Raw genomic sequence first — 26,940 nt, 5'->3', positions numbered from 1 at the left:
GAATCAGAACAGATGTAGCACATGAGAAGGGAGGGGCAATGATCTCCTCCTCACTTTTTTTAAGCTGAGGAACTCAGGCATGGTGCTGTTCCGTGCGAGGCTTGCAGTCCCAGAAGGAGCTCGTGGGATCGTTGACAACTGAACCCACAGCGCTGGTCCCTGGGAGTGAAGTGACCTGATGCTGAGAACCCAAGGCCGAGGGAGTAGATCACCTTCATGAGCTGTGAGCAGAGCCCTTACAGCCTGTTGTCGGGCTGGGAGCCAGTTTCAGTCCCGGCACTGCAGACTGGACTGACCATCACTCAGGACATCAGAACAGAGGCTTTTCACTGACCAGGAGCTGTGTTCTAGACCAGCAGTGTGCAGTCAGGCTGCTGTTTAAATAACAGCTTATTAAGTGACATCCAATTTGACTTATTCTTATTCTCCTTCTTCCCTTCTCCTTCTACCAGGAAAATTACTAGGGATTGAATTGTGTCAAGGTGCTGGGAGAATGGATCACTCCAGACACGAGGAGACCTTTGAGTCAGGCTGGACAGATGACTTGGACCCGGCAGATGATGATGATGAAGAGAAACGATTCTGTTCCATGATGGAGCAGCTTGGAGCAGCCCAGATGTTTGAAGAGTAAGTAGGGGAGTCTCATGGCATTACTTCTGCCCTGTTTTGATCTTGCAATACCAAAGCTTCAAAGTACCAGCAAAGCCCAAAGATGTGAACTGATGCTTGGGCTTTCTGTACTGCTGTCTTGGGTTTTCATATGCTTGGTAACAAATGCAGTGAAGGCTGGGTTTTCTCATCAGTTATCAATTACTTTTAGTGCTGTAGTTTTTGTAAATATTTTCCCAAACTAGAGTTCATACCACAGCTGTAAAATGTAACAGTTGGTGGCACGAAAGCCCATCTGCATGCAGCAAATGAAAAGAAGCATGTGGGGGTTAGATGAGGTAAGGAGGATGAGTGTGCTGTCTGTTCCAAAATGGTGTGTGACTGTTCACATATGTTCAGACAATCTTAGTTCTAAGAGTCTCTGTGAAAGAGACTTTGAGTCCCAAGCTCAAGGAGCTGCTTGGGACTGGGCTGATCTTGAAGAGTGTGAAAGGCTAAACTGAGCAAGGGATGTTCACCTGAGCCTTGAAACTTTATATGAATGCCCTTGCATGTAGCCCCAGTAGAGTCTACTGGCCTTGGTGTCATACAGCCATTTTTTAGGGCCTTCCCAAGTGAAGCATTATGGTTATATATTGGTTCTTACTGATGCACATCTGCCGGGACTGGGGTGCCCAATTGCATCTTTTTTTCAGGCATTATAGTCCAACAGTGCTCCCTATTTGCAGCGAGCAGCCTGGTAGGGACAGGAGGTGGACAGCATTGGAGACAAAAGCTGAGAGTGAAGGAGTTTGCTGCTTTCAGAGCTGCATCTGTCATGAAACAGGTTTTTTTGTCTCATTTGCATTGTGATGCAACGCACCTGCGTGTTTCTTTTAATGCTAAACAACTTCTGTCCTGAAAAACTCTGGAAAGCTGTTATGCCTCAAATAATGAGGTGGCACTGAAAAGCCATGTTACTGTTCTGCTGTTTATAACTCTGCTTTGAGAAGCATCAAGTCCTAAAGTGGTATTATTTATTTTGACCACTTACTTGCAGTTTTATGCAGTGAGTTCAGTAGCTACTTCGTGTCATGCTTTTGTGCCAAGCCAGCTGTTGTAAAGAATAGAAAACAGAAGCTAATTGGGGTCAGAGCAGGAATCTGAACCATCTTCACTGTTTTTACTAGAAAGAAATGGGTTTGTTTATTTATGGGACTCTGTATGTTCTTTTATCTAAAACATGAAGTTTTGATGAAGTGCTAGCAACTTTTTCAACTTGGGACAGAAAAAGGAGGTTATCATGCAATGGTGGCAGGGGGAATCAAGAGCTTTTTAGTTGGTTTTTTTGCTTGTTTTTTCACAAGGGAGACAGATACGTAGACAAAGAAAAAACATCTATTTGGATAATGTCTATAGGTATAATTATATTTCAAGGCAGTTCCTCCAAAGTACTTCATGGATTAAAAAAAAAAATTAAAATAGTAATGAAAGGCTCTTCCCTAAAAAGAGGCATGAAGTGATGTCTGCAGGCTTATGACTCTTTGGGAAAGAGTAAGTTTATAAGTGCTCTGTTCCAGGGTGTGATGAATTCAATGCCAAAACAGTGTAATCACTGTTGCAGGTTCAGAAAAAAGAAGACTTTGGGTTTTCAGGGCTTCCTCCATTATTATCCTGATGTGACACCTGGGCAAATTTACTTTTTTTTTTTTGTGCCTCAGTTTCCAAACTTGTAAAATAACTAAATAAGAAGGACAGTAGCATCCACCAGTACAGCCCTGGTATGAGAAAAACACCTATGTGATGTGTGCTGAAATCCCTGGGCTATAGCAGTTTGCTGCTTGACTATAGCTCACAGCAAATTTGCTGAATGTTCATCTCTTTGAGGCTTGTTTTAGTCACCAAATGTGTTATTGCTGAATACTTGGAAAAATAATCATTCCAGGTTTGGTTCCTAGATGACTTTTCTTTTCCTCTTTCAGATTACTTCCTTTGTTTTAACCTTGCAGTAGATCTCATCCACATGCATACTCAGTCACTGTCCAACTTCCCTCTTAGCTGTGACGGTGCAATGGAGGTCGTCACAGGAGAAGGGCAGTTTGTCTGTCCCCAGTGCATGCTGGAGTTGAAATAACAGTCTGTAAGATGACACAGAAATTCATTTGCTTTCCTTCTCTCTTGTATGCTTGCTCCAGTCCACATGAGATTCGGGAGCTCTGGGCTCGGCTACGAAAGGAGCGTCCGGAGCTCTTATCCAATTTTGAAGAGTTTCTGTTGCGTGTTTCATCATACATAAGGGAGGTGAATCACGAGAAGGAGTCTATGGAACAGGCACTGAAGCGGTAAGGAGAACTTCATGGCCATTTGCTGTCAAGAATCAGCCAATACTTGGATGCTGCCTCAAATGCAAGGAGAGACTGCGTTGCAGGATGCAGAGATTTCTCTTGCTTTAATAAAATGACTCTTTATCTTGATCTGATCCCCATGGGTTTGTACTACATCGGTGTCCACTCACAACATTTGGTTGGGTTAAAATCCCATTCAGTGCCACGCAGCTGTTAGTGGGAATCTGCTTCCCTGCTTCTCTCCTGATTCCTTTCTGTATTCTTGTTCTCCCTCCTGACCTGTGTGCACCCTGCCTTTTGTAGGAAGGAGACAGACCATGACCGAGAAGTCAGGTGCCTTTATGAAGAAATGGAGCAACAGATCAAAGCAGAAAGGGAGAGGCTGATCTGCCAGGTACCTCATCTCTCTTGGCTGAAGTCAAGCTTTTTCTGGTCTGAAGCAGAGGTGGTGGCTCACCTGGCCACAGAACAGCTATTTCTGTGGTGGCTGCTGTATTCACAGCTGTGTATCTTTCCCTCTGCAGGAAGCACTGAGACATGACAGGAGTAACCTGCTCCAGAAGGAACTGCGCAGCAAAGAGCAGGAGCTGGAGAAAATCCTCTACCGCCAGAAGAAGGTAACAGGACCCAAATCCTTTCTAAAGAAGCACATCCCCTTCTACTGTCCTGCTAAGGCCTTTTCTGTCTGAGAATGGTTTTTGTCTGCTGAGGGTTGGTGCTAGCTAATCTGGTACTAGCTAGTCTAGTTCTCTCCTGTCTCTGAAGGTATTGAAGTGGTTTGCCAAGTGACTGATTTGTCTTCAACTGTAACGTCTTCCTGTGAATATTTTGTCTATGCATTTTCTTATCTGCTTGGTTTTCTCTTGGCCCAATCTTCCTATCAGCTGTGCAATAACTGTTTGACAAGAAAGACGGGGTAAACATTTGGAAGTTGGGAGTTTGGAGCCTTTTGCAGTGTGTAAGAAAGATGTGTATGGATGTACAAGAGTCAGATTTATCTAGTTTGTTTTCTGGCCACTCCAAAATAACCCAGAGTGAACAGTTCTGTGGCACTTAGAGCTGTACGTGCTGTATATTTACATTTCAGCACCTAATCACGTACTGATTAATCAGTCACCGAAAAGATCAAAGGAGAAACTTTTTGTTAGCTTTCTGCCCCTGGCATGAATGTTCATATGGGATGGTCTGTTCTGGATCTCTTTTTCCTTTTTGTCTGAAGAACTGAGACATGACCCCCACAGAAACAAGTCATGGGAGGTACCTGTAAGATGCTGGCGACTAGGGGTATCCAAGGCTGGATACCTAGCTGTGATGTGGGTGAAACAGCACTTCTCTGAAATCATCAGCTCTTTGTGCAGCAGCTGGAAAAGCCAGCAAAACCTCGGTCCTGTCAGGAAGGGTATTGAGGATAAGATAAAGGACATAATTTTCCTGCTGCCCACACCCTTGATGTGTATCAATTGGTGTGTGCAGTTCTGGTCTCCTCTGACTCCACTGTGTCCTCCTTGAGTATCAAGATACAGAGAACTAATATGATTAAGGAAATTAACATCTGCCTTAGGGAGAGAAACTAGGAAAGCTTAGACTTAATTTTGGAGAGGAGAAGACTGAGGGAAGATGTAAGTGAGCTTTACGGACTCGGGAATGTGGTGGATAGGGTCCACATAGAACTGTTATTCCCTGAATCCTGCAACAGCAGAGGTGAGGGACACCAGTGAGACCAGTATGAATTTGATTTACCCAGAGACTAGTGCTAGGGTTTTTTTGCCGCAGGAGGCAGGCAATATCAGCAGTTCAAAAATGGACTGGACGAACAAATGGACAACAGGATTGTAGATGTTTATTAAAAAGAGGTGTAGTCAGGGACATGGTCACTAACATCCCTAGGCCAGGGACCATAGTTGCTGGGGCTGGATGAGGGCAATGGACCACAGTTAGGTGTCCAGGCGTGCTCTTCCTGGGTAGCATCTCCTCTTGTACTGAGCTCCATGGACACTCAATCTTAATTGAATGGTCATTTCTGATGCTCTTAATTCTGGGGTTTGTACTGTTGTGCAGATAATCAGGTCCCCCTTGTGGTGTAAGGCCGGTATTGTGACTGTGCTGTTCTACGGTGTTGCTTCCAAGTACAGGCAACATAAACGGGAGAGTTGTGTGTGATAGAGATTTCTTAGGGAGGGGCCGGGGTGCTTTGATTAAAGCCTGTCTCTTGGTTTACTGAAAAATCCAAAGACTGGGAGGAGGTGTTGCTGTTTCTTAGTCTCAACTCCACTGCTCAGCAGACGTGGTCATGCTCAAATTTTCCCTGATATCCCAAGGACTTGAATTCTCCAGATAAAGCTGGGTGTGACTTGTGCTTGTAGCCTCAGTGGGGAGAGATGTGGGGCTCGTGTTTCAGGGAACCTAGGAGAGGTCAGCTCTGTTCACTCCAGCTCACGACTGTTGTATGTGTGTGCTGGCAGAGAGCAGGGTGGCAAGAAAGAAGCACTTGTGCCTCAGTGTGCTGCTTTACTTTCCATTTGAGAGGGGGAGAAGGTAGGCTGAGAGAAAAGACAAAAGCTGAAGGCAGAAATGTGGAGGCTGACTCTGCCACCTACTGCACTGGTCAGAACTGGTTCCTGGTGCTCCTCTCTGGTTGGAAGCATGAATTGTATGATTTTATTTGGGGGCTGTAAGTTCTCAGATGGGTACCACAATTTCTGCATAGCACCAGCTTCAGCAGAGGGCCCCAGTTAGCTGGTATGGCTGGCTAGATACTGAAGGGTCAGTGCGATCCTTCTTGCCGTGCCCTGCTTGTCATCTGAGCTGGGTGGGTTTGGCTGCTGGATCTGTCTTTGACCTTCCCCAGACTACACCAGCCATTTGTGAGGAATCACATCACTAGTTGGGTACATGACAGCAGGCGTTGAACTTCCCAAACCAGGCTTATTCGTTTTGCTGGGGTCTTGTGCTGCCTAGAGAGCAGATGTGCCCCAGTGGCATTAAAACAACATCTCTAGGCCGAGGTCCTGTCTGCAGCAGTAGTCAAGGCCACTTCCCAGACGTGATGTGAGATACCCCTATTACCTTGGTATGCCCCTCTTTCAGCTGCCACGGGCTTAGGAAGCTCCCAAACCAGAGGATGCATTTCAACAACTGTGCTTAATGTGTCCAGACAGACACACCCCTGCTTCCGCCCAAATTTTTCCAGTCCTCGTTTGACCCTCATTTGCACTTTGATTTCTACAAAGCCTGACAGCAGCGAGCTCCTCACACTGCCTGAAGCGCTTCCTCAGCTATGCCTGACTAATTGCATTGCTTGCCCCCCACTGCTGGCACGATGAGAAATAATTGCTTCCACTTCACCTTCTCAGTGACACGGGTGGTCTGGTAAACCCAAGTTGTGTTTACCTCCCTTCTGCCTCCTTGTTTACATCTGCTTTTTCAGCCTGTTTGTGATTATAGCACAAAACCCTTCCTCTCTGTGTTTAACCCCTCCTCTCCCACTGCAGCTGGAACATCAGCTACAGTCGCTGAACTCAGAGCAGCTGGAGACCCGCGTGCAGAACGAAAGGCTGCGGCACCTGAATGAAAACCTGCTGGAAGAGCTGGAGAAGAGCAAATGGGAGCTGGAGGCAGTGAAGGGGCAATTACAGAAGCTCCAGAAAGAGGCTCAGCTTGAGCAAGAGCAGAAGGACAGGTGGGAATGGGCAGGGAAGGGGGTGTCAGGGCAGGGACCCAGGCAGGGAAGGAAGGATGGGAAAGTAGTTTAAGAATAACGATCTCTAATTAGAAGCCTTCGGCTCATCAGAGGATTGTCTGTCTTGTCTGGAGGAAAAAAAGTAATGTCCCAGTGGTCTTACAGGCAGAAACAGGGAGCAATGTTGCTCCCTCCCAGCTGCCTTTAGTGGAAAATTAATATGTTCATTGATATTTGGCTAGAAAAGCAGTAAAAAATTCTGTAAAATATACAGATGTTCCTCAGCCTAAACGAGGCTTCTCCTCCATGTATTTTCCAGTTCACCATCACCTCTGTAAAGTTCCGACAGCCAACAGAAGTTCCTATCACTTGTGTTCCTGTTTCTGGGCTTAATCTAATCATACTTAGCTAAAACTCTGGAGTGTTTCAGACCCAGATGGCAGTGAGCATCCTTCTCATCTCTAGCAGCTGAGGAACGTGGAGCATGAAAGGAGAAAATGGGTTGCCTGCCCTGACGTTGGAGGAGGGCGAGAGAGCTGGGGTACAACCCAACCACCCCAGCTCCCGCGGCAGTGCTGCTGCCTCTCAACTCTCCTGGCGTAGGGCAGGCCCTTATCTCTGAGAATACCCTAAGTGTCCCTGAGAAAGGGATCTTTGTATTTCCTTTCCCATTAACTTATTTTCCCTTTTAAAATCCTCTTTACCCAGGGATGTATTTAGAGTCTCCAAGAACATGCAGAAAGAGAAACAAAGCCTCCTTCGGCAGCTGGAACTCCTCAGGTAAGAATGGGGCTGGGAGAAATGCTGAGCTCTTGTGCATGAAGGGGCTGTTTCAGCACTGGGCTTATTTTCGCTTAGAAATATGGGAGTGTATTCCAGCAGTGCTCAGACACTGCTTGTTTTTCTAGGTCCAGACACAGCTGCGCAATCTGGCCAGCTCTGGCAGAGTCCAGGTTGTGTTATTTCACCAAGTAATCCCTCCACTGGAGAAATTTAGTCTTTCCTGTTGGCTAAGGGCACCATATGGAGCCCATTGCCTGAGCTGGGATACGCAGAAATCTGAACCCTTCTGGCAATAAATAACATCTTTATCTGTGTCCCAAGCTCCTTTTCTGTTCTAGTTTTCAAATGTTGGTCTTTATTTTTGATGAGTGCTTCATTGTGTCTCTCCTGTGTCTTCCTTTGGAGCAGAGAGATGAACAAGAAACTTCGAGACGAGCGAGACGCTTTTGAAGCCAAGAAGCTGGTTAGTCTAAGAAAGAAAATCTTAATTCCCAACCACCCTCCTTTCATCTGCGGCTGTTGCTGTCACCACTCAGGGCACTGTCACTTCCACGGGGGACAATGACCTGAGCTCACAAGGCCTGATGTAGTGCTTAATACAGACTTTGCAGCACCTCTCTGCCCGTGCTGGAGACAAGCTCTGCTGGTTGCTGTGGCCAACTGCCCGGGTTTAACACAAGGCGCGTTAGCTTGTGACTGACACGCAGCCCCGCGCAGGGCTGCGGTGGCTCTGCTGCTCACACGGGGCTCTCTGTGCTGTGACAGGCACCGGGCATGTGCAAGGAGGGGAGTGGAGCGGGAGGTGTCCCTGGAGATGGGTGGTGAGGAAGAAGATGGATTCCCAGATGTGCTGCCGCCTGACTAGTGGTGGAGGGGCACGGGAAGGTTTTGGAGTTTCTCAGACCCCATGTGTCTGTAGCAGATGTTTTCAGATGTTCCTCTGGGGCAGGTCCCCCTTCCTGGGAGCTCTGCTGGGGTGGAGGGGCAGCAGTGAGCCTTGTGTCAGGGCTAGGGGAAAGCAGGGGGCCTCTGACCCTGGAACAGTCGACTCCATCTCTGGCCTTGCCCAGTCTCCAAGATAAGTACAAATACATGATCTAGTTTTAGTTCTTACTGTTTTTTCACTAAAAAGTCCGTGTTCCCAAATGTCACTGGCAAGGCTGCTTTGTGCTCTTCTTCGACCCATCCCTGCCACCAGATACCTTTGCCTGCACTGGCACCGTGCCCTACTTGAAGATCTGGCAGTAGCTGCCTTGCAGTGAGGACAGGCAGTGAGTGGCAGGCTGGGGTGTAAGGGAAGGAGACGCAGGGATCGTGCCCAGGCCGGGGATGAGATGCCCTGCTGGGGGAGAGGCTGGAGTTCTCCAAGTGGAGCAGCAGCTGTATAAAATACAGTAACTGTTTTGGATGGAGGTGAGGTCTGTGTGCGTGTGCCTTTGTGTGTGTGTTTCTGAAATCTGATTTGTTCCCCCTCCCCCCCCTCCACTTTTAAAGCTGCTGAGTATGTGTATGTGCACCAGAGCTTCCTGCTCCCTCTTGGAGAAGTAATAAACAGTCACTCTCTAGCAGAGTCCAGTGCAAGCGGGCAAAGAAAATGGTTTGTTCTGCTCTTTCCATGTATAATGTTTCATCAGCTCTTAGGACGCTATGGGTGGGGTGGGTGGCTCGTGGAGACCACGGCTCAGGTATGTACCTCTGTGTGCACAAAGCTCATCCGCTCCTCTAGTCTCCTCTCCTTTTCCCCCATTAGAACCTGCTCAGAGCTGCTCTGAAACACGACCACAAGTTGTGGGTGGACCTAAAAGAGAGTCATAGATAGTACAGAGGAGCTGCTTTCTCCTGGATCTCCCTGTGCTGGCAGCAGGGGGGGAACTCCTCCTGTCACCACCGCTCATCTGGTGTGGCTGTGTCGCGCTGGGCAGAGGAAGCCTGCACCGGAGTAAGGCTTTTTTCACTGTCAGCCAGGACATCTTGTTGGCCACTCTGGTTTCAGTCCAGAGGAGACCAGGGCCCTGAGGGATTGCAGAGATGCTGCTATCATCATACACCTGGAGATCTGCTGTCCAGCCTGTCCCACTGTAAGGGGAAGAGAAAATAGCAGTGCTTCCCTGCAGCAGCAAGAAGGAGAGTCCAGCCTCCAGAGAATGTCAGTGTTCTTACAGGCTGAAAAAAAACCCCAAGGCCTTAATACCCTCTGTTAGTGCTGGGAAGAGTTGTGTTGTTTCTGTGAAATGACATTGTGGTAACAGTGGTTCTTTCATAGCAAAGATTTTGAAGTGGTTGGAAGGAGGAGTCGGGCTGTACGCGGCTGATAGCAACCCAGCTTCTGCTCCTTTGCACTGCTCCGTACCCAGCCTAATACCTTGCTCTTCATAAGAGTTTTTGGCTTTGCCCGGGCGGGCAGACCCTGGCACCACAGCACTGTGGGGCACTGTTTTGCCCCGGTGGCTAGGTCACAGATAGCCGTGTGTGGCTATTTCTGCCTTTGTGCAAACCCATGCTGGGTGTTTTGAGATTCAGGGGTTGCGGGTTCAGTTTCACACCCATGACCCATCTGGCTGTGGAGTTATGTTTGCATGCTGTATGCTGACAGCAAATTTCATGTCTGCTCATCAAGAAGAGTGTTTTGGAACTCTGACTACACTGGAGATGTATTTCACTGATAAGCCAGAATTTTTCCTGTCCCACTGATAAACCAGAATCTTTCCCATCCAGAATGCTTGTAGGTGTGCTGTTGTCCTTGCCATCATGTGTTGTACAGCTGTGATGTCACGTCTGTCCTTTTACCATCCTGATGAAAAGCCACATGCTACACAAACCTGGCAGGCCAATAAAGCATGGTAGAATCAATGGCAGATCAGCCCCATTGTTTCTCCTTTCTTACCCAGGTATGTACTCCGCAGGCTGTTTGCTCTCCAGGCAGGGTGGTGCCATACCAGACTGCCTGGGAGTCCCTTTCCTCCACAGGTGACTTGAAGGCTGCGATTCAGCTCCAGTGGGCTATAATAAATATATTTTTTTTCTGGGTGTCTAGAGAGTGCCCTTCAGTGAACCTGCTCAAACCCTGACAGCTTCCTCCTCCATCCCCACTGCAGAACCACTGGTTGGCTGAAGCACAGCCTGATGCCAGTGTTGACTGAAGGGTTGCTATGCACTTGGGGGTCCTTTGCCTTGGAAGATATGTGCTCCACAGTTGTGACCCTCGCGATGCTGGTTTGTTTCTGTGGCTGGAGCTTCTCTTGAACACCAGTTTTATATGTAAAAAATGTTTTGGGTTTGTTTTTTCTTTTCCCACAGAGTTCCTGGTTGGGTGAGACCCTCTGTGGCATCCAGTCTCCTTTTGTGGGACTGCATAAAGGTGTCCTGGGAGTTCTGGCCAACAGAGCAGCTTCTTAATTTTTTGCCTCTTAAAATAAGCCAGGGGTTATTGAAGAAATAATCTTCGTACTCCTCCCCTGGGCTGTGGGCAGCACTAAAGAAGGCCTGTCCAGAGCTGCCTGCAGGTGTTTGGTTAGTTCAGACCTGCTGCCAGAGGCAGAGCTGGCAGGCTGCAAGCTTTTCTTTCCCCACCTTTAACCCCAGAAATAACTTGTGAGAACGTGTCAGAAATCTCCAGATGTCCAGAGAGAGTACATCTCCCTATCCCCCAGCGCCAAGGCGATGGGCAACCTGCCACGCTGTCTCTCACTTTGTGTTTTTTGTGTGGAGCCACGTAAGTTAGCCAGTCCATGGGGGGTAAGGGGGCTAGGCTTTAGCGTGGCCTCTGGAGGAGCTGGCAGGTCAGTCCTCTCTGCCACAGGCTTTCCAGTGTGATCTCAGGCAAGTTGCTCACCTTTGATTCTGCTGGGGATTACAAAGCTGCTGTATGGGGGGAAGAGGGTTGTGAGAGGAGTTGTCCTGCTTTCTCCCTCTCTGGGGAGCTGGTAGACACTGGCTGTAGGAAGTCTGAGGTAAGTAGGAGGAAAGGATGGAGGGGAATGTTTGTGTGGGGCAGAGCATGTGCCACTGGCCTTTGCAGAGCAGTCTCTTTCCTTCCCTATGGTGCATGTGCAGCTCTGGGTGAGTACCAGCGCAGGAGGGGTACTAGTCTGTCCCACAACACATCAGCATAATAAAAAGGCAGGTGGGGAAACAGGTTCAGCTGTGAGACCAAGCCAGAGAAATAAAAGCTCTGTCTGGCTAGAGTTCAGTTTGGGGCACCACCGGTTTTGGTGGATTTTGTTGCAAGAGGGAAAGCAGGAACAGTGATGCCTTCTTGCATGAGTTAAACTGAGCTGAACTGAGAAAAGCAAGCCCTGTGCTCACCTCTGTTCAGCCTCTGCGGGACACTACAGGCTGCGAGGGCTCCAGCCTTGCCTCCCAAAGCTGGCTGCAGAGGTGGCGAGTGGTTGAACTGGGGCTGGGCGGGTTCCTGGGTCCTAATTGCATTCATCATCTCTTCTCTTTTCAACTTCCAGGCGCCTCAGAGCAAAAAGCCCCTGTTGAAGAAAGGGTCAGTGCTAGGCAGTTACCTGCTGGACGACAAGCCGGTCAAACGGTTAGATGGGCGTCTGTGTTGTGTTTGTGGTGTCAGTCTGTGCCCTCTGGAGTACCCTGTCAGTCAAGCTGTGTCCTCTGTCTAGTTCTCCCGCTTTGGTGTTGCCTGGTTTTGGGAGCAAGGGAGGGGTAGCAGCTTGACTGTGGCCCCAGCTGCCTCTTGGCATTCAAGGAGTGTTGGCTCAGTGTGAAGCTGAGGATGCTGTTAGCTAATTTCCACAGGGGGGTGGTCCCCCTCTGGGCTGCTTCTACATGCAGCAATGGAGGAACAAACCTAATTGCCATCAGAAGCTATGGGAGTGTTTGTGGGATGGGAGTCATGAAGGCTGCCTCTGACGGAGTCAGGCAGCTCCGTTAAAATGACTGCATCATCTCCCAAGTTCCTCCTCAGTCAGAAATCCTGTCCAATGGTACCTCATGCCAGTATCCCGTATCCCTGGGGCATGGGAGAGGGCAGGAGTTGCACAAGGCTCTGTTCTCTCTGGCAGATGAAAGCCCCAAGGAGAGGGCCCAGCCCCAGGTGGGCTCATCCTGCCCATCTCCCTCCATGCCTATGCAGATGCTCACCTGGCACATCAGGCCTCTCCTCCAGCCAGGGCAGGCAAACACATCTGTGTGGCTAAGGCCTTTTTTTTTTTTTTCATCCTACATGCAGACTGTTCAGTGGCTTCAGCACCCACATACGCCTGCTTGCCTGCACTGTGCTGGCGTTAAGCATCAGCCCTTGTTAACTACTTATGTGACCAGCACACCAGCACTGGACAAAAGCCTGGTTCCTCTGAGAGGCAGGGGAGGGGAGGGCAGCCCAGCCCTGACCTGCCTTGGAGCTGCGTCTCCCCTGCAACTGCTGGCCCCAAACAAGTTTTAAGGCTGGCACGCTTCCCTGTTTCCTACCAGGTCTTTGCAGAAGATTTCACTGCTTCCCAGTTTCTCCTGGTGCCAACCAGAGACATAGGTGTAGGCTTGGAGTTTCTCTTAACTTCAATGCACTCTTAATGCTTGCAGTTCTGGTAATGGCATTTAAGAATTGAGCTTCAGGCTCTGGGCTCATGGACATCGTGAGGGTGATGTGAGACGGGGAGAAGTATTTGTTGGTCTCATCTCTGTCCCAGTGCTGTCACATCACATTGCTTGAGAAATATGAACAAAATCCATGAGATCTGGAGTCACTGTTCAGAAAGTTTTGTTTGTCCCTTTTTTCCTCACCTGAAGAGGATTTTGAGTCTCAGCCCTTCATTGCTGCAACTGCTGCCAGCCTGGGGAGATGGGGGCTATTCCCCAGAGCCCAAGCCTGGGAGGATGTGTCTATTTTCAGTGGGGAGAGGTTCCAGCTGGCCTGGCTCTGGGCTGGCATTTGTGGCAGATGCAGGGAGGACAACGAGGAATGTGAGCTCCTTTTCCTGGGAAGAGTGAAGGCGTGTTGCAGCCCTGATGAGGTATAGGTGCAGGAGTGAGAGGAGAGTTGTTGCCTTGATTCCTGCACTAGTAGCAAGAAAGGTGTTGCAGAGAGAGGTGGGATGAGCTGCCTCTGAAGAGATTGACTGGTCTAATTTCTTCCAAATGCAATCTGTTGGCCAGTGAAGGCAACAGAGCTGTCTCTGGTGGATAAAGCCCTTCAGTTGAGTTCTAAGCCTTCTCACTCCCTTCGTCTAGTTCTTTAATCGTGGAAAGCCAAGGCAGAGCTAAGATGCTGCCTTGCTCCTCAGCAATGATTTCCAGTGTTTAAGTCAGTTATTCTGGCTGCTCTTTTGAAGATTGTTCCTCCAGTGAACAAAGTACATCAGCCTGCTCTTGTGTGGGCACGGTCAGTGCAACACCTATTCCCCACTACCACAGCTTGCACAGGAGTCCTGGGGATTTTTTGCTGTTGGGAGCACAAGATGTCTGGTTCAAAGCTTTAAAAAATAAACATCTTCTGGGTCCTGGTTTCCTTTCCCTTGGGCCAGGTGTGGATTCAGGCCAGAGCAGAGCTAGCACCAGGCAAAGTGGCCCTGGTGTGAGTGTGTTCATTGCAGTGTGCACTCCTGTGGCAGCTTTCTGTGGCCTGAACTCAGTGAAACTCTCTTCCAGCTGTGTTTGGAAGCGATGGGCTGGGTTCCTGGCGCACAGGTGTGTGCCCTCAGCAGAGCACAGTAACCTGCATGCTGCAGGCGGCCTCCCAAGGATGATCAGCGAGCCCTTCCCCTACTGCCTGCAGTTAAAATCCTTTTTGTTAACCTTGAAACCTTTGTTACTTCTTTTTGTGTTATATTTGGTAACAAAAATAGAGGGGAGGTTGTTGCTTCTTTTTTAAAAAAAACAAATGTTTTTTCCTGTTGCCACCTTTGTATGCTTTGCCTCATCTTTCAGTACTGGGGGAAATGGGAGGCAAAGAATCCTTGAAAAACCCAGAAGGTGGGAATTTTTGTTAAAATTAATTAAATACATGTCAGCACATAGGAGTACAGCAGAGATGTCTCTCTTTCCCTAGGGGTGCTGCTGATGCCTTAGTCACAGGGAGTATGGGGCGTGTATGTATGAAGTAGAGTTCCTGCAAGTGCTACATATGCACTAATTGGATCACATTGATTGTTTTGGGAATTTGCAACCTCACCCCTCATCCCCTACCCTCCCACCCTATTTGTGGTGCCTGTGGGCTTTAATACAGACAACTGGCCTCTGCGGACCTTCCCTTCACCTTCCTGGTGGATGTGGCAGTGGAGGAACCCAACAGAAAGAACTGTAAATACATCCCAGGCAACAGGACGTGGCTGAAGACAGGAGAAAGAGGCAGCACAAACTTCGGGGAGAAGAGCAGAGACAAGGAGAGATGGTCCCTGGCAGCAGATGCTGAGTGGTTGAAGATGACTCTGAAGGGGGATGATGACTGTAGAAAAAACGCAGATGGATTAGATGATGCTCCATTGCCTCCTAGAGGTCAGCCCGTTGGCACCGAAACCAGGGTGAGTCCAATTACTTGGGATTCTTCTTCAAACACTTGCTGCTAGGGACTTGAGGGTTTCTGACCCTTCTCATCTAAGTCCAGCTCTATCGGTTTATAGTGCAGGGGTCCAAAGCACGATGTGCAGCTGGGCTTTTCAAAACTGCACTCCTTTCTTCCATTGTAGCTCCAGGCACTGGAAGCAGCCAGCCCTTCCCCAGACCGCATCTTTAAAGTGGTGTTTGTAGGGAACTCCGGTGTTGGGAAGAGTTCCTTCATCCACCGCTTCTGCTATGACAGGTTCTTGGCTGAGCTCAATGCAACCATCGGTAAGTAAGAGGGTTCCTGACTCATCTGGATAAGAAGGGTGAGTAAGTCAGCTTGGACACTTGCTTTTTGCCCCCGTTTTACCCCAACTAAAGGTAAAGATGGTCCCTCTCCCAATTTCCCATCAGTCTTTCAATTTCCTTGAACTAAATAGTGTTGATCTTGGCCATTTCAATGGCAAGCTGCTTCCTCCCCATCCTATCTTATGGTCGTTGTTCCCTTCCTGACAGGTATCGATTACCAGGTGAAGAGTCTGATGGTGGATAACACCCAGGTTGCCTTACAGCTGTGGGATACAGCTGGACAAGAAAGGTAAGCAATTTCTGTGAGAATGCCCTACTGCCAGGCTCAGTGGAGGAAATGGGAGGAAAGGGAAAAAGAGTATGTGCACCTGGTTTCTGTCTTTGGGAAAATTGTTAGCTTCAGAAGGACCAGAGAGGTCACAGCAGCTATTCCAGTGCTGAGCCTGCAGCAAGGGTATGTTTTGGGGATTGCTAGAAGTTGTGACTGCAAAGCAGGCCCCCAGGAGGTCGCTCTGAGGACTGATGGAAAAGTAGTTTTCTATATGTCTGACCTGCATGCTTGTGGCATGTGGTGGTCTGTCCATAAATAACTGTACGGTGTGGGGTTCAAATCTCTTCTAGCTCTCAAATCTCTTGCATCAGCCTGCTCTGAGAAAAGCTGCAGGACAGGGCTGCAGAACAGGATAAAAACAATGGCTCTGGATAGGCGTCCTGCTCTCAGACACAGTTGTGCTACTGCTGTCCCCAGCTGCTCACCATCACCTGCTATTCAGAGGGTGGAGTGTGTGAACCTTTCCAGATCTGATTCAGACAAAGCCAGCTGAATTAGCTTGACCTGTGCAGGTTACTGAACTACCCTGCTGGCCTCTGTCAGTAAGGTTATTGGCCTCTTCCCCTGTCCCTTCTGCTGATAGATTCATGGAAGTGGTAATCCTTGGTAGAGGGGCAGTATAGCTTTTTGTGACTCTGAATACATGCTCCCCACTTGAAGACATCTAGTTTCAAAAGCATGGGCCATCACTAGACATTACCAGCACTGTTAGTGAGGAACAGAGTAGTAGAGGACACACTTGACCCTCATCTTCTAGAGATGAGGCCCACCACTGTCTTCATGTAAATTAGATTTTGTTTAGGATGCATTTTGAAGCTGAAGATGAAAAGCTATTTCAAGGGGGCCGTTAACCTCAAGACCCTGACAAAAATAAGTACTGGGTATTTTTGGCTGAATATGTTATGGGGACAGGCCTTTAGGAGGCAGCCGAGGTCATGGGAATATTATAATACTAAACTGTGCCAGCAGAGTAATGATGCTGGCTACCTCAGCTGGCATGCAGACCTGGTGGGAATGCACTAAGCAGGAATACCTATTGAAAAGGAAACTATTTCTTCCAAAATCAAGCTTCATGCTGAAGAAATAATGATTTTTGAAGGGGCTCTTGTGGTTATTTCAGTGCTGAAGCTGAGCAGTAAGGGGAGTTGTTATGACATGAAATGTGACACTTTACTGAGGCCAGATTGCATTAGAGGCCAAATTCAAAATACTGTCTCTGCAGAAGGACCTTTAGGGTAGGCCCCTGCAGCATTAGGAAGCCTTAGACTTGTCCTTGCAAGAGAAAACTTGGCTCAGTGCTGATACTGAATAGGAGACCTGGGAAGAAGCAAAAGCTTTTCTTCCTTACACAGAAATATTAATGGCTTCTGTCTGGAGGTGTCCAACTGTGAATATCCTATGGAAGAGGTAGAGGAACCCCTTGGAGTGTGCAAGGAGAACTCCTTGGTGACATCCCTGAGACTGGTGCAACCTCTATTTGATGTTTCTTCTGGAGCATCTAGCCTGTGCTGTAGTTCCAGAGGTGCACCTTGATTGCCAAAGATAGAGTCTGTGCTTTCTCAGTTGGGTAGTTGCCAGAACATCATGCCCTTACTGTAGTGAGAAAGAACAGGCTTCAAGCAATCATCTGAGGAGTTCAGGAGGGTCACTACTTGCTGCAGGTTTTCTTGGCTCTTAATAGAATAGATCTTGCCAGCCTGTAAGCAGGGCTGTAATTCACAGCTTTCCAGTGAGATCTCAGTACTCGTGTCTCATTTAATTCCATCAGTCCGCAATCAGTGTGGTTCTACCATGGCCCTGTCACAAAATGCTTACAGGTTTTAAAGTTTGGGGATTGGGGGGGGGGAGGGTGTTTTGTTTGTGGGGTTTTTTGAGTTTTGTTTTGCTGAAATTTTTTCCCAAAATACAAGTCTGTAGTTCTAACTGGTACACAGAGGACAAAGTAGATGTCTGGTGGGAGTTCCTCCTGGAAATTGTGTTTAACTACTGATTTTATGTATGATGGCATTGCTTTATAGATTCAAAACTGGAAACAGACTATTGATGATGAGATCTTAATTGCTGTTTTGGCAGCACTGGGGCAGACATTATGCACGCCTAGTTTATACTGTAGTACAGCTTAGTCTGCAGATTCTTCCAGAGTCTAGAGAAAGGTCATGGTTTTTTCCATCCATTTCACTTTTTATAGGCAATTACCTTTTCCTATCCCACCTAAACAGATTCTTCTGTTTCTTTCCTCCTGACCTGCAAAGGTCTTCCTTCCTGCTTTCTCAGCACCCTGCATTTGGAAAGACTCCTGCGTGCCCCTGGCTGCCTCAGGGGTGCAAGGATCTGACCTGTCACTGGTCTGTGCACACCAGTGTCCAGGAGACACCTCATGCGCAGGAGCTGCCAAGCTTTGCAGAGAGCCTGCACTAAAAGACAGATAATCCCATTATGTTTCTTGTCATTATGCAGCCATGGTTCTGAGAGTGCCTTTGGTTTCGTTTGGGCCCAGGTTTCGGAGCATTACCAAGCAGTATTTCCGGAAGGCAGATGGGATTCTGGTGATGTATGACATTACAGCTGAGTGCTCCTTCACGGCGGTGCGGAACTGGATGAGCAGTGTCCAGGTGAGAGCGGGGGGGGGCTCAGCTCTCTAAATGCTGGTAGTGCTGCCGATGCCTCGCTCCAGTCCGGCTCCAACAGTCTGTCTGCGAGCAACATTCTCCGATGCCCCAGGATGTGGGAATTAATAATTGGTAGTTAGCAAAATGTAAACTGACCTTAAGGTTGGAAGAATGATTGTGGGTAACTGAGGTGACATTCGGAACGCCGTGTTGCAAGCATCAGAAACAGTGGGTCAGAACGCAGCCTGCAGAATGCATGGTGAGCAGTGGACAGATAAAACCTGAAGGTCAGTGGGATGTAGAAGTAAAAACAAACCTATGTAAACAAGTGGGAATAAACTGGGAGCTGCCACACAGTGTGGTGGCATTTGTTTTTGACAGTGTCCCCCCTTCAACAAACTGGTGTGAGTTTGTTATTGTTCAACACATCGTCCCAGTCCTGGCTGGTCTAAGACCAACAACAGGAGGTCCTATTGACCTTGAGAAGATGAATTATCAAAGCAGATGCCATGGGTGCTGCCTGTGGTAGTCAGTTTCGGACCAGGGGCTTCTTGTTGAAAGTACCAAAGCCAGTGGTACCCCATTAAAAGAGGGAGGGCTGTTTCTATGGCAGAAGGTGGGGTGGCCTGCCAAAACAGTAGTGTGTGTGTGTAAGCAGCCCATGTGCATTGGCAACATCTCCTAAAAGCCATCACATCACACCTGTGCTCAGGAGATCTCCTGGGATCCAGACTATGCTCAGGAAAGGGAGACAGACAGCCCTGGTGTGTTTAGGCTCAGACCTGCAGCATGCGTGCACTGCGCTTCGCATGATCACATCCTGACTTTGAGATTTCTCCATGAGACTAATCCATTAGTAATAGCTTAGTTTTTGTCCTCATTTGCTTCAACTTTAACACATTTTTTTTTCTTTTTTATTTGGTGACTGTGTATTAATACCATAGTCTATCCCCTGCTTTTTATTTCCAAACTCTCAATAAAAGTATTCATCTGTGGCCTGCATCTGCTTGGGGAGACAAAAATACCTATCTGTATAATTTAAATAAGTTGTATGTAGATGACTCAGAGCTGAAGCGAAATTATCAGGGATGGTTTTGTTTTGATTGTGCCCAGTTTCAAAAACCAAGAACGAAGATCTAAGTGAAACGAATAAGCATAGATTGGAGGTTTCTAACATTAACTTCCACAGGCCTGTTCAGAAAAAAAAAACCCAAATAAACCAGCTATTTCTTTGAACTCTAAAAGATCAAAGATTAAGATTTTTCAAAACTAACCAGCCTCTGAAAATCAGGCTCCTTTCAGGAAGGTTAAACTGAGCACACAGAAAGTCAAAGCACCTGAAATTTGTAACTTTTAATAATCTCTCTGTTTCCTTACCACCTCCTAGTATTTATCTGGCTTTGAAGCTGTTCAGGTATTGTAAGTCATGCAGGGCAGTCAAGTTTGGAAATAACTTCAAGCCCCATCCTGCAGACCTTACGCTGGTGATGTTCTAGTGAGCCAGTGGAACTAGAGGGAGTTTTACCAAAGGTAATAGGCTCCAGGAATCATCTAGGAATAACAGTTCCTGCAGAGACCCTACATGAGTTGGAAGTCGCTTAGCGTGCTTCGCCCCTGGATTTTCAGCAAGGGATCGCTGAGTTTAGGACAGCACATCAGATGAATAGCACACAAAACCTACTGAACTAATAAGAAGCAATGCCTGAACTTAAATTCCCAACAGCCTATGGGGCAAACTGCTTTTCTTTAGGCTTGTTATTTCCCAGAGAGAAACTTATGTCCTGTCTCCCCTCTCTCCAGCTGTACATACCAAACAACTGAAATACATTCCTGTAATTTAAGATTCCAGAAATCCCTAGGGCTGTTTGAGGAATGGCCCTTTAATGCACTAAAGGGCCCGATCCTCCTGTCACCAAAGGTGGAACAAGATCTGCTTCCAGATACTTCCCTCCCTCATCTGAGTCTCTGGGGTGCTTTACTCTGTTTCTTTTGCAGGAAGGTATTGAGGATGGAGCTGTGGTGTTTCTGCTTGGGAATAAAATGGATGCTGCACAGAGAGAGACCCGGAATGTGCCCAGGGTGGAGGGGGAAAGGCTGGCGAAGGTGTGACTCTGTGCTCTGCTGCTCGACCTGCTCTGCAGCCTCCCTCCAGCTGTGAGCAGGGCAGCCTGGCTGGCAGGAAGCCCTTCTTGGAGCCATTTCCCAGTATGGTACCTTCCCTCTCCCCTCCCGCTCCTTGTTTCTCCAATGTAACTGTGTGCTGAGGTCCCTCTGGTGCCAGGGAGGATGAGATGGTGGCCAGCATGTGGCAGACAATGGCCTCTTGAGGTTTGACACCTCCCTGCAGTGCTGCTCAGTGTTTCTGAGGGGAGCACGTCCAACTCTTCTCCCTTTGAGCACTCCCCTGATGCATGTTCTGGCTGGGCCCCCAGTGCTGAAGAAGCATCTCCTGTTCCTGGGTGGGTGAGCAGGGTGTGTGCCCCAGCGGGGGGGTAGCAGCAACCCTCCTGGAGAGGGTGGGCCAGCTCCCGGGGGTGGCTGGCAGCCAAAGTGGGTGCTTGCTGTGCTCTCTGGCAGGAATACAAGGCCGTGTTCTACGAGTGCAGCGCGATGACTGGCTATAACATCGTGGAGCCCATGCTGCACATGGCCAGGTGAGCGAACAGCAACAGTCACCCTGGGATATCTCCCCCGCTGGAAGTGACTGGTGTGGGCTCTCCTGGGGAACAGGCAGGGAGAGGGGATTGCCAGAGACTGACTTTCATCCAGTCACAAAAAAGACCTGGAGTAACATGCTGTTCCCCCTGAGTCCACATCCTTGTCTTCTGTGCCCAGAGAGCATCAAGTGTAGACTGGATCTTACTGCATGCAAAGCTTTGTCTGGCAGAGCTACCTGTTGAAAGATGGGGAGTTTAATTTGAATGTTTCATCACAAAAGCTTTGTGTACTCTCCCAGATTTTAAGTTGGCGTTTTTAGTTTGAAGTCTGCATGCATCTCTAAGGGTTTTTTCTTCCTTATCTTATTAAGCATTATACAGAACGTGACATTTTGGTGGCAATATTTTTAAAGGGAGATAAGACACTTTGTAAGACTGAAAGAAGTTTGATCTAAGATTTTTCAGTTTTTAAAAAAGCAAGTAGTTTTGAAAAAAAGTCTTTGCAATCTTGCAAGAAAAATATCCTTTTGTTTTCTTTTATCCCTTCACCTCCTGCTGCATCATCTCTGTTAAGTTCACAGCAGGACTTAGCTGTTCATTGACTGGGATGATTTACTTACTAGCTAGGTGAATCACGTCCCCCATAGCATGTGCCTTCAGCATGTTTTATTACCATGCTGCTGCCCAAGATGGCCCAGGCAGATCAAGCAAACAGCCCGGGATTCTGCCATCAGTGTGGGCGCTTGGGGAGAAGGCACAGGCCACTCACGCACTGGGCTGGTGCTCTGATGGTGTTCTGACAGCCATGCTGCCCCCTCTTGTATGTGTCCAGTTTCTTTCCCTGTTCCTTGGAAATTTATGGTCATTTTCTGTGTGTGGTTTGTCTAGCCCAACTTTCAGAGAAGCCCGATCTTTGGGCCAGTCACTTTTTACAATCCTACATGTCCCTGGCTGATGGGGAGCAAAGGGCAGAGCCAAATGCCTCAGCAGGAAGATCTCAGTAACTGGCTTGTGTTCTTGATCTATGCTGCTTGTTCCAGGTTGCTGACGGCACAAGAGGACAGGCAGAGGGAGAATGCCCTGCAGCTGGAAGATGTCAGCAGGAGGAAAAGGTGCTGCACATAAGGCACGTCAATGTGTCAGCAAGAGACATGTGCCAGCGCTGTTTGTGAAGCTGGGGTTCCTTTCAAGCAAGCCGCATCTGATGGTATCAGCTCTGCAGAGACTTGGGGAAGCTGCAGCTTTTCCCACCTGGGAATTTCAGGGCTCTAAATCAGGCCAAATATGATCTGCATGGTTCCATTTCCCAACTCTGTGTGCAGCCTTGCTCTCTGGGGGCCTCTGCTGCTTTTGGGGGAATTCATCTTGTCTTGGCTAATAGCACAGACTGGGTCTTCTGTCTGGAGAGGTCACTTCCCTGTAAGAGGATGAAGTCTAGTCCTTTTCTTTCTGGCAAAGAAGTGGCCTAGCAGCAGAGAGTGGAGGACACAGTGGGCGCTGTGTTAAATAGAATTTTAGTGTAAGAGATAAAGAAATTATTTTAAATTTGGGTTAGTTCTAGATAGTCAACCATCTGTCTCAGAGCAGCATCTCCTCTTGGTTCTGTAACAGTAGAGCTCAACTGAAAGCATGGTGTGGTAAGCAGGAAAACCTCCATCGGTTCCTGTAAGATCTGGATCAGGCCCTGTATTTCCTGCAAAATTTGGTTGGACTTGCCAATACTGTAGTTAATACTGATTCCATATGTGGGTGTAGTATGAACTGATAAAACGAGTCATCCCAGTGGCTTGCTTCACTTTGTCACTGCCCCTCTCTGTGTTTACAGGACACAGAGCAGCTGCCCTGGGACTCACTTGTGCTGCTGATTCATAACCCGTTGCAGGAGCTGTGCTGTACATCCCAGGGGGCCATATATAGCCTGTGTGAAGGCTGACTGCTGCCTGTTTCCTCCCATTCTCTTATCCTTTCCTGAAGAAGCTCCAGCAACTAGGAACTACTTCACTGCTGTACTGGAAGATCCCACCCTGCTGCCTGGACCACAATGCTTTCAAACCTGCCGGGGCTGGCAACATAAGGCAGCTGCCTGGGTGAAACCTTCCTAGTGGAGCTTTTCCTCTTGCGGTGACCTTGTGCAATAACCTCACTTGCCAGGTGAAGGGTCTGAGAAAGAGCAGGGCTGAACCTGTTCCCGTTGGGAAGGGGCCTTCTTGTCACTGAGGAGCAGGGCAAAGCAGGGTGAGGGGAGGCACGGGCTGATGTAGGAACGGGCCCCAAAAGCATGTGTCTCACCACAGCTGCTGCTGTGCCAGGGCACGAGGCCCCTGCTGTGCTCTGGGGTGGGACGCTTTCTGTTTGTAGCTCCCTTGTTGCTCTTAATGCCTTGTGGGACTAAGTGAGGGTTTTTTATAATGTTCTGTTCCCCTTCTTCTTTGAGCCTGTTTCTGTACATGACTGACGTTTTAGGCACAAGATGTGATCCTGCAGCTGTGAAGCAGTGCCCCAGCCTTGCAGCATAGGGAAGGCCTATATTTACCCGCTGTTTTCCTCTCTTGGGACAAGATGATTACTCAACATCTGTTTATTGCACAAATTTCTCTGGGAACATCCCATGCAGGAAAAGTGCTCTGAGTCACCTATAGCCCATCAGTGGTACAAAGGATTTCCGTGGTTCCTCCCAGTACCTTTTACTGCTGACAGGAAAGGAAGTTCTCTGGAAGAGCAGGATTCCTGACTAAAAGGAATAGCTAAAAGTAATAAGTTCCTGCTCAGTCCTTGCTGCCACCTGGCTGCAGCTCATGCTGTGTTTAACTGTTTTAATGCCTTCCAGAGACTGGGAATTAGAACTTTGGAAGAGGTCCAGAAGGAACCAGGGCTGCTGGTAGGGAGTCTAGAGTAATCCCAGCAGTGCTGCTTGTGTTTGCAAGAAACGATGTCTGGGAAGGGAAATCCTCTCTGTTTTCAGAAAGCACCGCTAATCTGCACACAGATGTAGCTTTCTAGGCAACGTGGGCATGAATGAGCACAGATGTGCTCACCTGTTGAACAGGTCAGTCCCATCCCTGAGTTGCTGTCAGTGATTCCTCTGCCTCATGCTCCAGTTGCGGATCAGTGAGGAGCGGCGCTGACTGCGAACTGGCATCTTTGGTCGGAGCACATCAGTACTGCTAACGTTTACCCACCCGCAGCAGCAGGATTTGGGAAGCTGCTGCAGGAGGAAGAGAGTAGTAGCCGTGGTCTGAATGCATACCTCCCATACTGTGTACACAGGACGTGAAAGATAAAAGCATGAAATACAGCTGCCACACAGCTACGGGCCAACCTACGTATTACCTTTATCAGTGCTGTCATATTGCAATGGCAAGAACTATCGTGGGTTTTGTAATGTACAACCTTAAGCATGTTTTCTCAGTGTGCAAGCAGAGTACAGGCAATAAAGAAATGCTGTCTTACAAACGGTTGTTCTGAGAGATTTTTGTCAGGCGCTACAGGAGATTCAGCCTGTCTCCTTCAGTCGGTGAGTGCAGCGTGACCTCCCCTGCTCGCTGCTCTCTCGCTGTCCCCCACAGAGCTAATAACGTGGTTTGTTCGTAGGGAGGGAGTTGATCCGTGTCTTGGAGGCAGTGCAGGAGCCATTCATCTCCAGTCTTTTTTTTTTTTATCTCTTTCAAGCAGCCAGAGCCCAGCTGATCAGGGAAGGCAGAGCAGGGTGGAGAAAAAGGGGAGATGCTTCTCCAATGTGCTTTTAGAGAGGGCACGTTCTCACCTTGTACCTCTATTTGTAGAACTAAACACTGACTTTAATAATGTCCCAGGCATCCTTTTCACTAGAGTCAGGAATGTGGTTGTTTTTAATCCCTGTGCCTTGGCATGGTTCCAGCTGGATGTTTGTGCATTACAGAACAAATCTCTCTGCAGCTTTGACCAAATTTACTCATTTCCCCTGCTATAAACTGATAACACAGGTAGCTCATTGGAACATCTTTTTTTTTTAGCAGGAACAGGGTGGACTTTTGTTTCAGCCATGATAAAGTGGCACAGTTTGAGCCGGTTGCACTTGGACAGCAGTAAGCACTGGGGTGGGTTTTAGTACTGGATGGTCTTTTGTTGTCTCTCTGCACAATATTTAAATGTCCTGTTGGAAGACCCAGACACTAGACCAGACTTTCCACACAATTCCTAATTTTACTACATCCCCCTGTTTTTGTCAGAATCTCTCCTGCCTCTGAATGGAAGCCCTGGGAGCAGCCACCCTTTGTAAGTGACTGCTGGAAACTGCAGTGTATATAAAAAGCAAATAAAGGGGATATCCTGAGGTGGCATGAGCCGAGGGAGGACACAAAATGGACTCTGCCTGAGGTCTTATTCCTGTGCCATATTGGTTGCAGTCTCTTAGTGGACAGGTGACTTTTTGCACATAACCTGTAAGCATTTTGGAATCATATCATAAGAAAGTACTCTCCTTATAGCCTGGGAAACCTTATCCTGGCATGTGCAACAGTGCAGCTGTGTATACAATCAGGGCAAAGGTGAGAAAAACAGCTGCTCTGATAAGCAGTCCTGGTCTCACCAAGCTCTGCACATAGGCAGAGACCCCACTCTGCCTTGGGTTTCGCTTGTCTTTATGTTAATGTGCTAAGGATAAGCATAACAGGATTAGCCTAACAGTATCTCTTTGAAAAAACAAAACAGGGCTGAAGAGAGAGCATTAAACCAGTGTTAACTTTAAAGCTTTCCCACAGGACAAATGCAGGAATTGCAAAGGTTTGGGATGTTTTCTGCTACCTTCTTTACTCCAGAAGTAGCCTGAACCCCAAGGGACAGTTTCCATTTACAGATGTTTAATCAGTTTCTGCTATGGGGATCATGGTCTCTCACACATTATTTTCTGTCCTGTCACCTTCTTCTGTTTGTGTCTTTTCATGCTCTTCTTCGTTAATTTATTAGTCCACATATATATTGACCAAGTACTTAAGCTCCAAGTGTAAGTGTATCTCATAGCTCATGCTATTCATCTTTAAATGCTCTACTTGGAAATCTCCTGCTCAGCACCAGGAGATCCAAGTCCTGCAGCTCAGAACTTCATTAGCCCTTTGAGCCACCGTCAGATTGTTACTGACCTGGCTGTTTATGAGTCACACGGAAATTTCATTTGGCACATCTACAATAGTCCGGCTCCGCTCTTCAGCCTGCAGGGCATGCTTTATATGCACGTCAAGCTATGTGCTTTAATAAGGCCCTGATCCTGCAAACACAAATGTAGCTGTGCACTGCTTCTGAAATGACCAGTCCACAGGAGACCTGACTGTGTAAAATGAGTTTTTTCAAGGTAAACACATATCTCCTGTAAAGATATATGTTACTCCAGGAATAAGCTGAGCACTGGGGGGTCCTGTGGTGTATCTCACCTCTAGCTGCAGGTTTTCCCAAGCGCACGACTGCCTCACAGGCAGCTGTTGTGCCTAGTCGTGCCCGTTTGATGACCCACATCTGCCAGGACAGGAGGTTCCGTTCGTTGTTCCCTGTTTGTGCGTGGAGTCTCTGAATGTGGCAAGAAGGCAGTGGCCCAGCGTGGCTGGTTGGCCAGGGCTCTGCTGAGGAGGGCTGAGTGAGGGCTAGGGGGGCAGAGGGGCCTGGGGTAGGGGCTGGCATCTCTGGCTGCCACATGCTCTCTGCGAGAAACCTCTGGGTGCGTAAGGGAGAGCTGGTCCCCTAACGCTCCGTGTCATCACTTGGCTCTCCAGGGCTCTAAGCTAAAGCTCAGGCGGGGTCCCCACGGGCTGAGGAGTTGACTGGGAAGGATGAAGTGATGTCCGAGTTGGGCACATAGGTGAGAAAGCTTCAGTGATAGATATAGTTGAGGCAAACACCCAGGAGATCCTCAACAGGCCTTTTCCCTCACCCTTCTGATCTCCCCTCTGCTCACTCACCCCTAAATGCGGTGCAAGGCTACTCGGAGGGGAGCAGCCTCTGTGCGGGGCTGCTGCTTGGCACAGGGGGGTTTGGGCGGGAGTTGAGATGAGGTAATGGAAGGATGAGGCAATGTGCCAGTCAGGGCTTGATCTTGATTTACAGGATGTTTCATGGAAAACGCTTTTAACGAGCACGTCTGACGCCTTAAAAAAAAAAAAAAAAAAAAAAAAAA

The 26,940-nt window shown here is 48.2% G+C and overlaps 1 protein-coding gene across 6 annotated transcripts in view; it reads left to right on the top strand.

Moving 5' to 3' along the window:
- Positions 1-24,234, top strand: part of CRACR2B (calcium release activated channel regulator 2B) — a 40,313-nt gene extending 16,079 nt beyond the window's left edge. The window contains exons 4-19 of one of the 6 annotated variants that reach the window (XM_026850427.1): positions 453-627; positions 2,784-2,930; positions 3,237-3,327; positions 3,458-3,550; positions 6,425-6,612; positions 7,321-7,392; positions 7,804-7,858; positions 11,853-11,932; positions 14,579-14,873; positions 15,039-15,180; positions 15,409-15,490; positions 18,030-18,144; positions 20,137-20,244; positions 20,719-20,795; positions 21,839-21,910; positions 23,626-24,234. In XM_026850427.1, the coding sequence (XP_026706228.1) occupies positions 453-627; positions 2,784-2,930; positions 3,237-3,327; positions 3,458-3,550; positions 6,425-6,612; positions 7,321-7,392; positions 7,804-7,858; positions 11,853-11,932; positions 14,579-14,873; positions 15,039-15,180; positions 15,409-15,490; positions 18,030-18,144; positions 20,137-20,244; positions 20,719-20,795; positions 21,839-21,910; positions 23,626-23,680 (1,847 nt within the window). In that variant the 3' untranslated portion in view covers positions 23,681-24,234. Of the gene's footprint in view, positions 1-452; positions 628-2,783; positions 2,931-3,236; positions 3,328-3,457; positions 3,551-6,424; positions 6,613-7,320; positions 7,393-7,803; positions 7,859-11,852; positions 11,933-14,578; positions 14,874-15,038; positions 15,181-15,408; positions 15,491-16,884; positions 17,055-17,989; positions 18,145-20,136; positions 20,352-20,718; positions 20,796-21,838; positions 21,911-23,261 lie in introns of those variants that run through there. The other 5 variants (XM_026850428.1, XR_003398602.1, XR_003398603.1 and 2 more) reach the window with 5 other exon arrangements.
- The last annotated feature ends 2,706 nt before the right edge of the window (positions 24,235-26,940 follow it).

Source organism: Athene cunicularia (genome assembly GCF_003259725.1).
Source record: "Athene cunicularia isolate RWA chromosome 5 unlocalized genomic scaffold, athCun1 chr5_part2, whole genome shotgun sequence".
NCBI lineage: Eukaryota > Metazoa > Chordata > Aves > Strigiformes > Strigidae > Athene > Athene cunicularia.
This window is presented reverse-complemented; position numbering and strand designations above follow the sequence as displayed.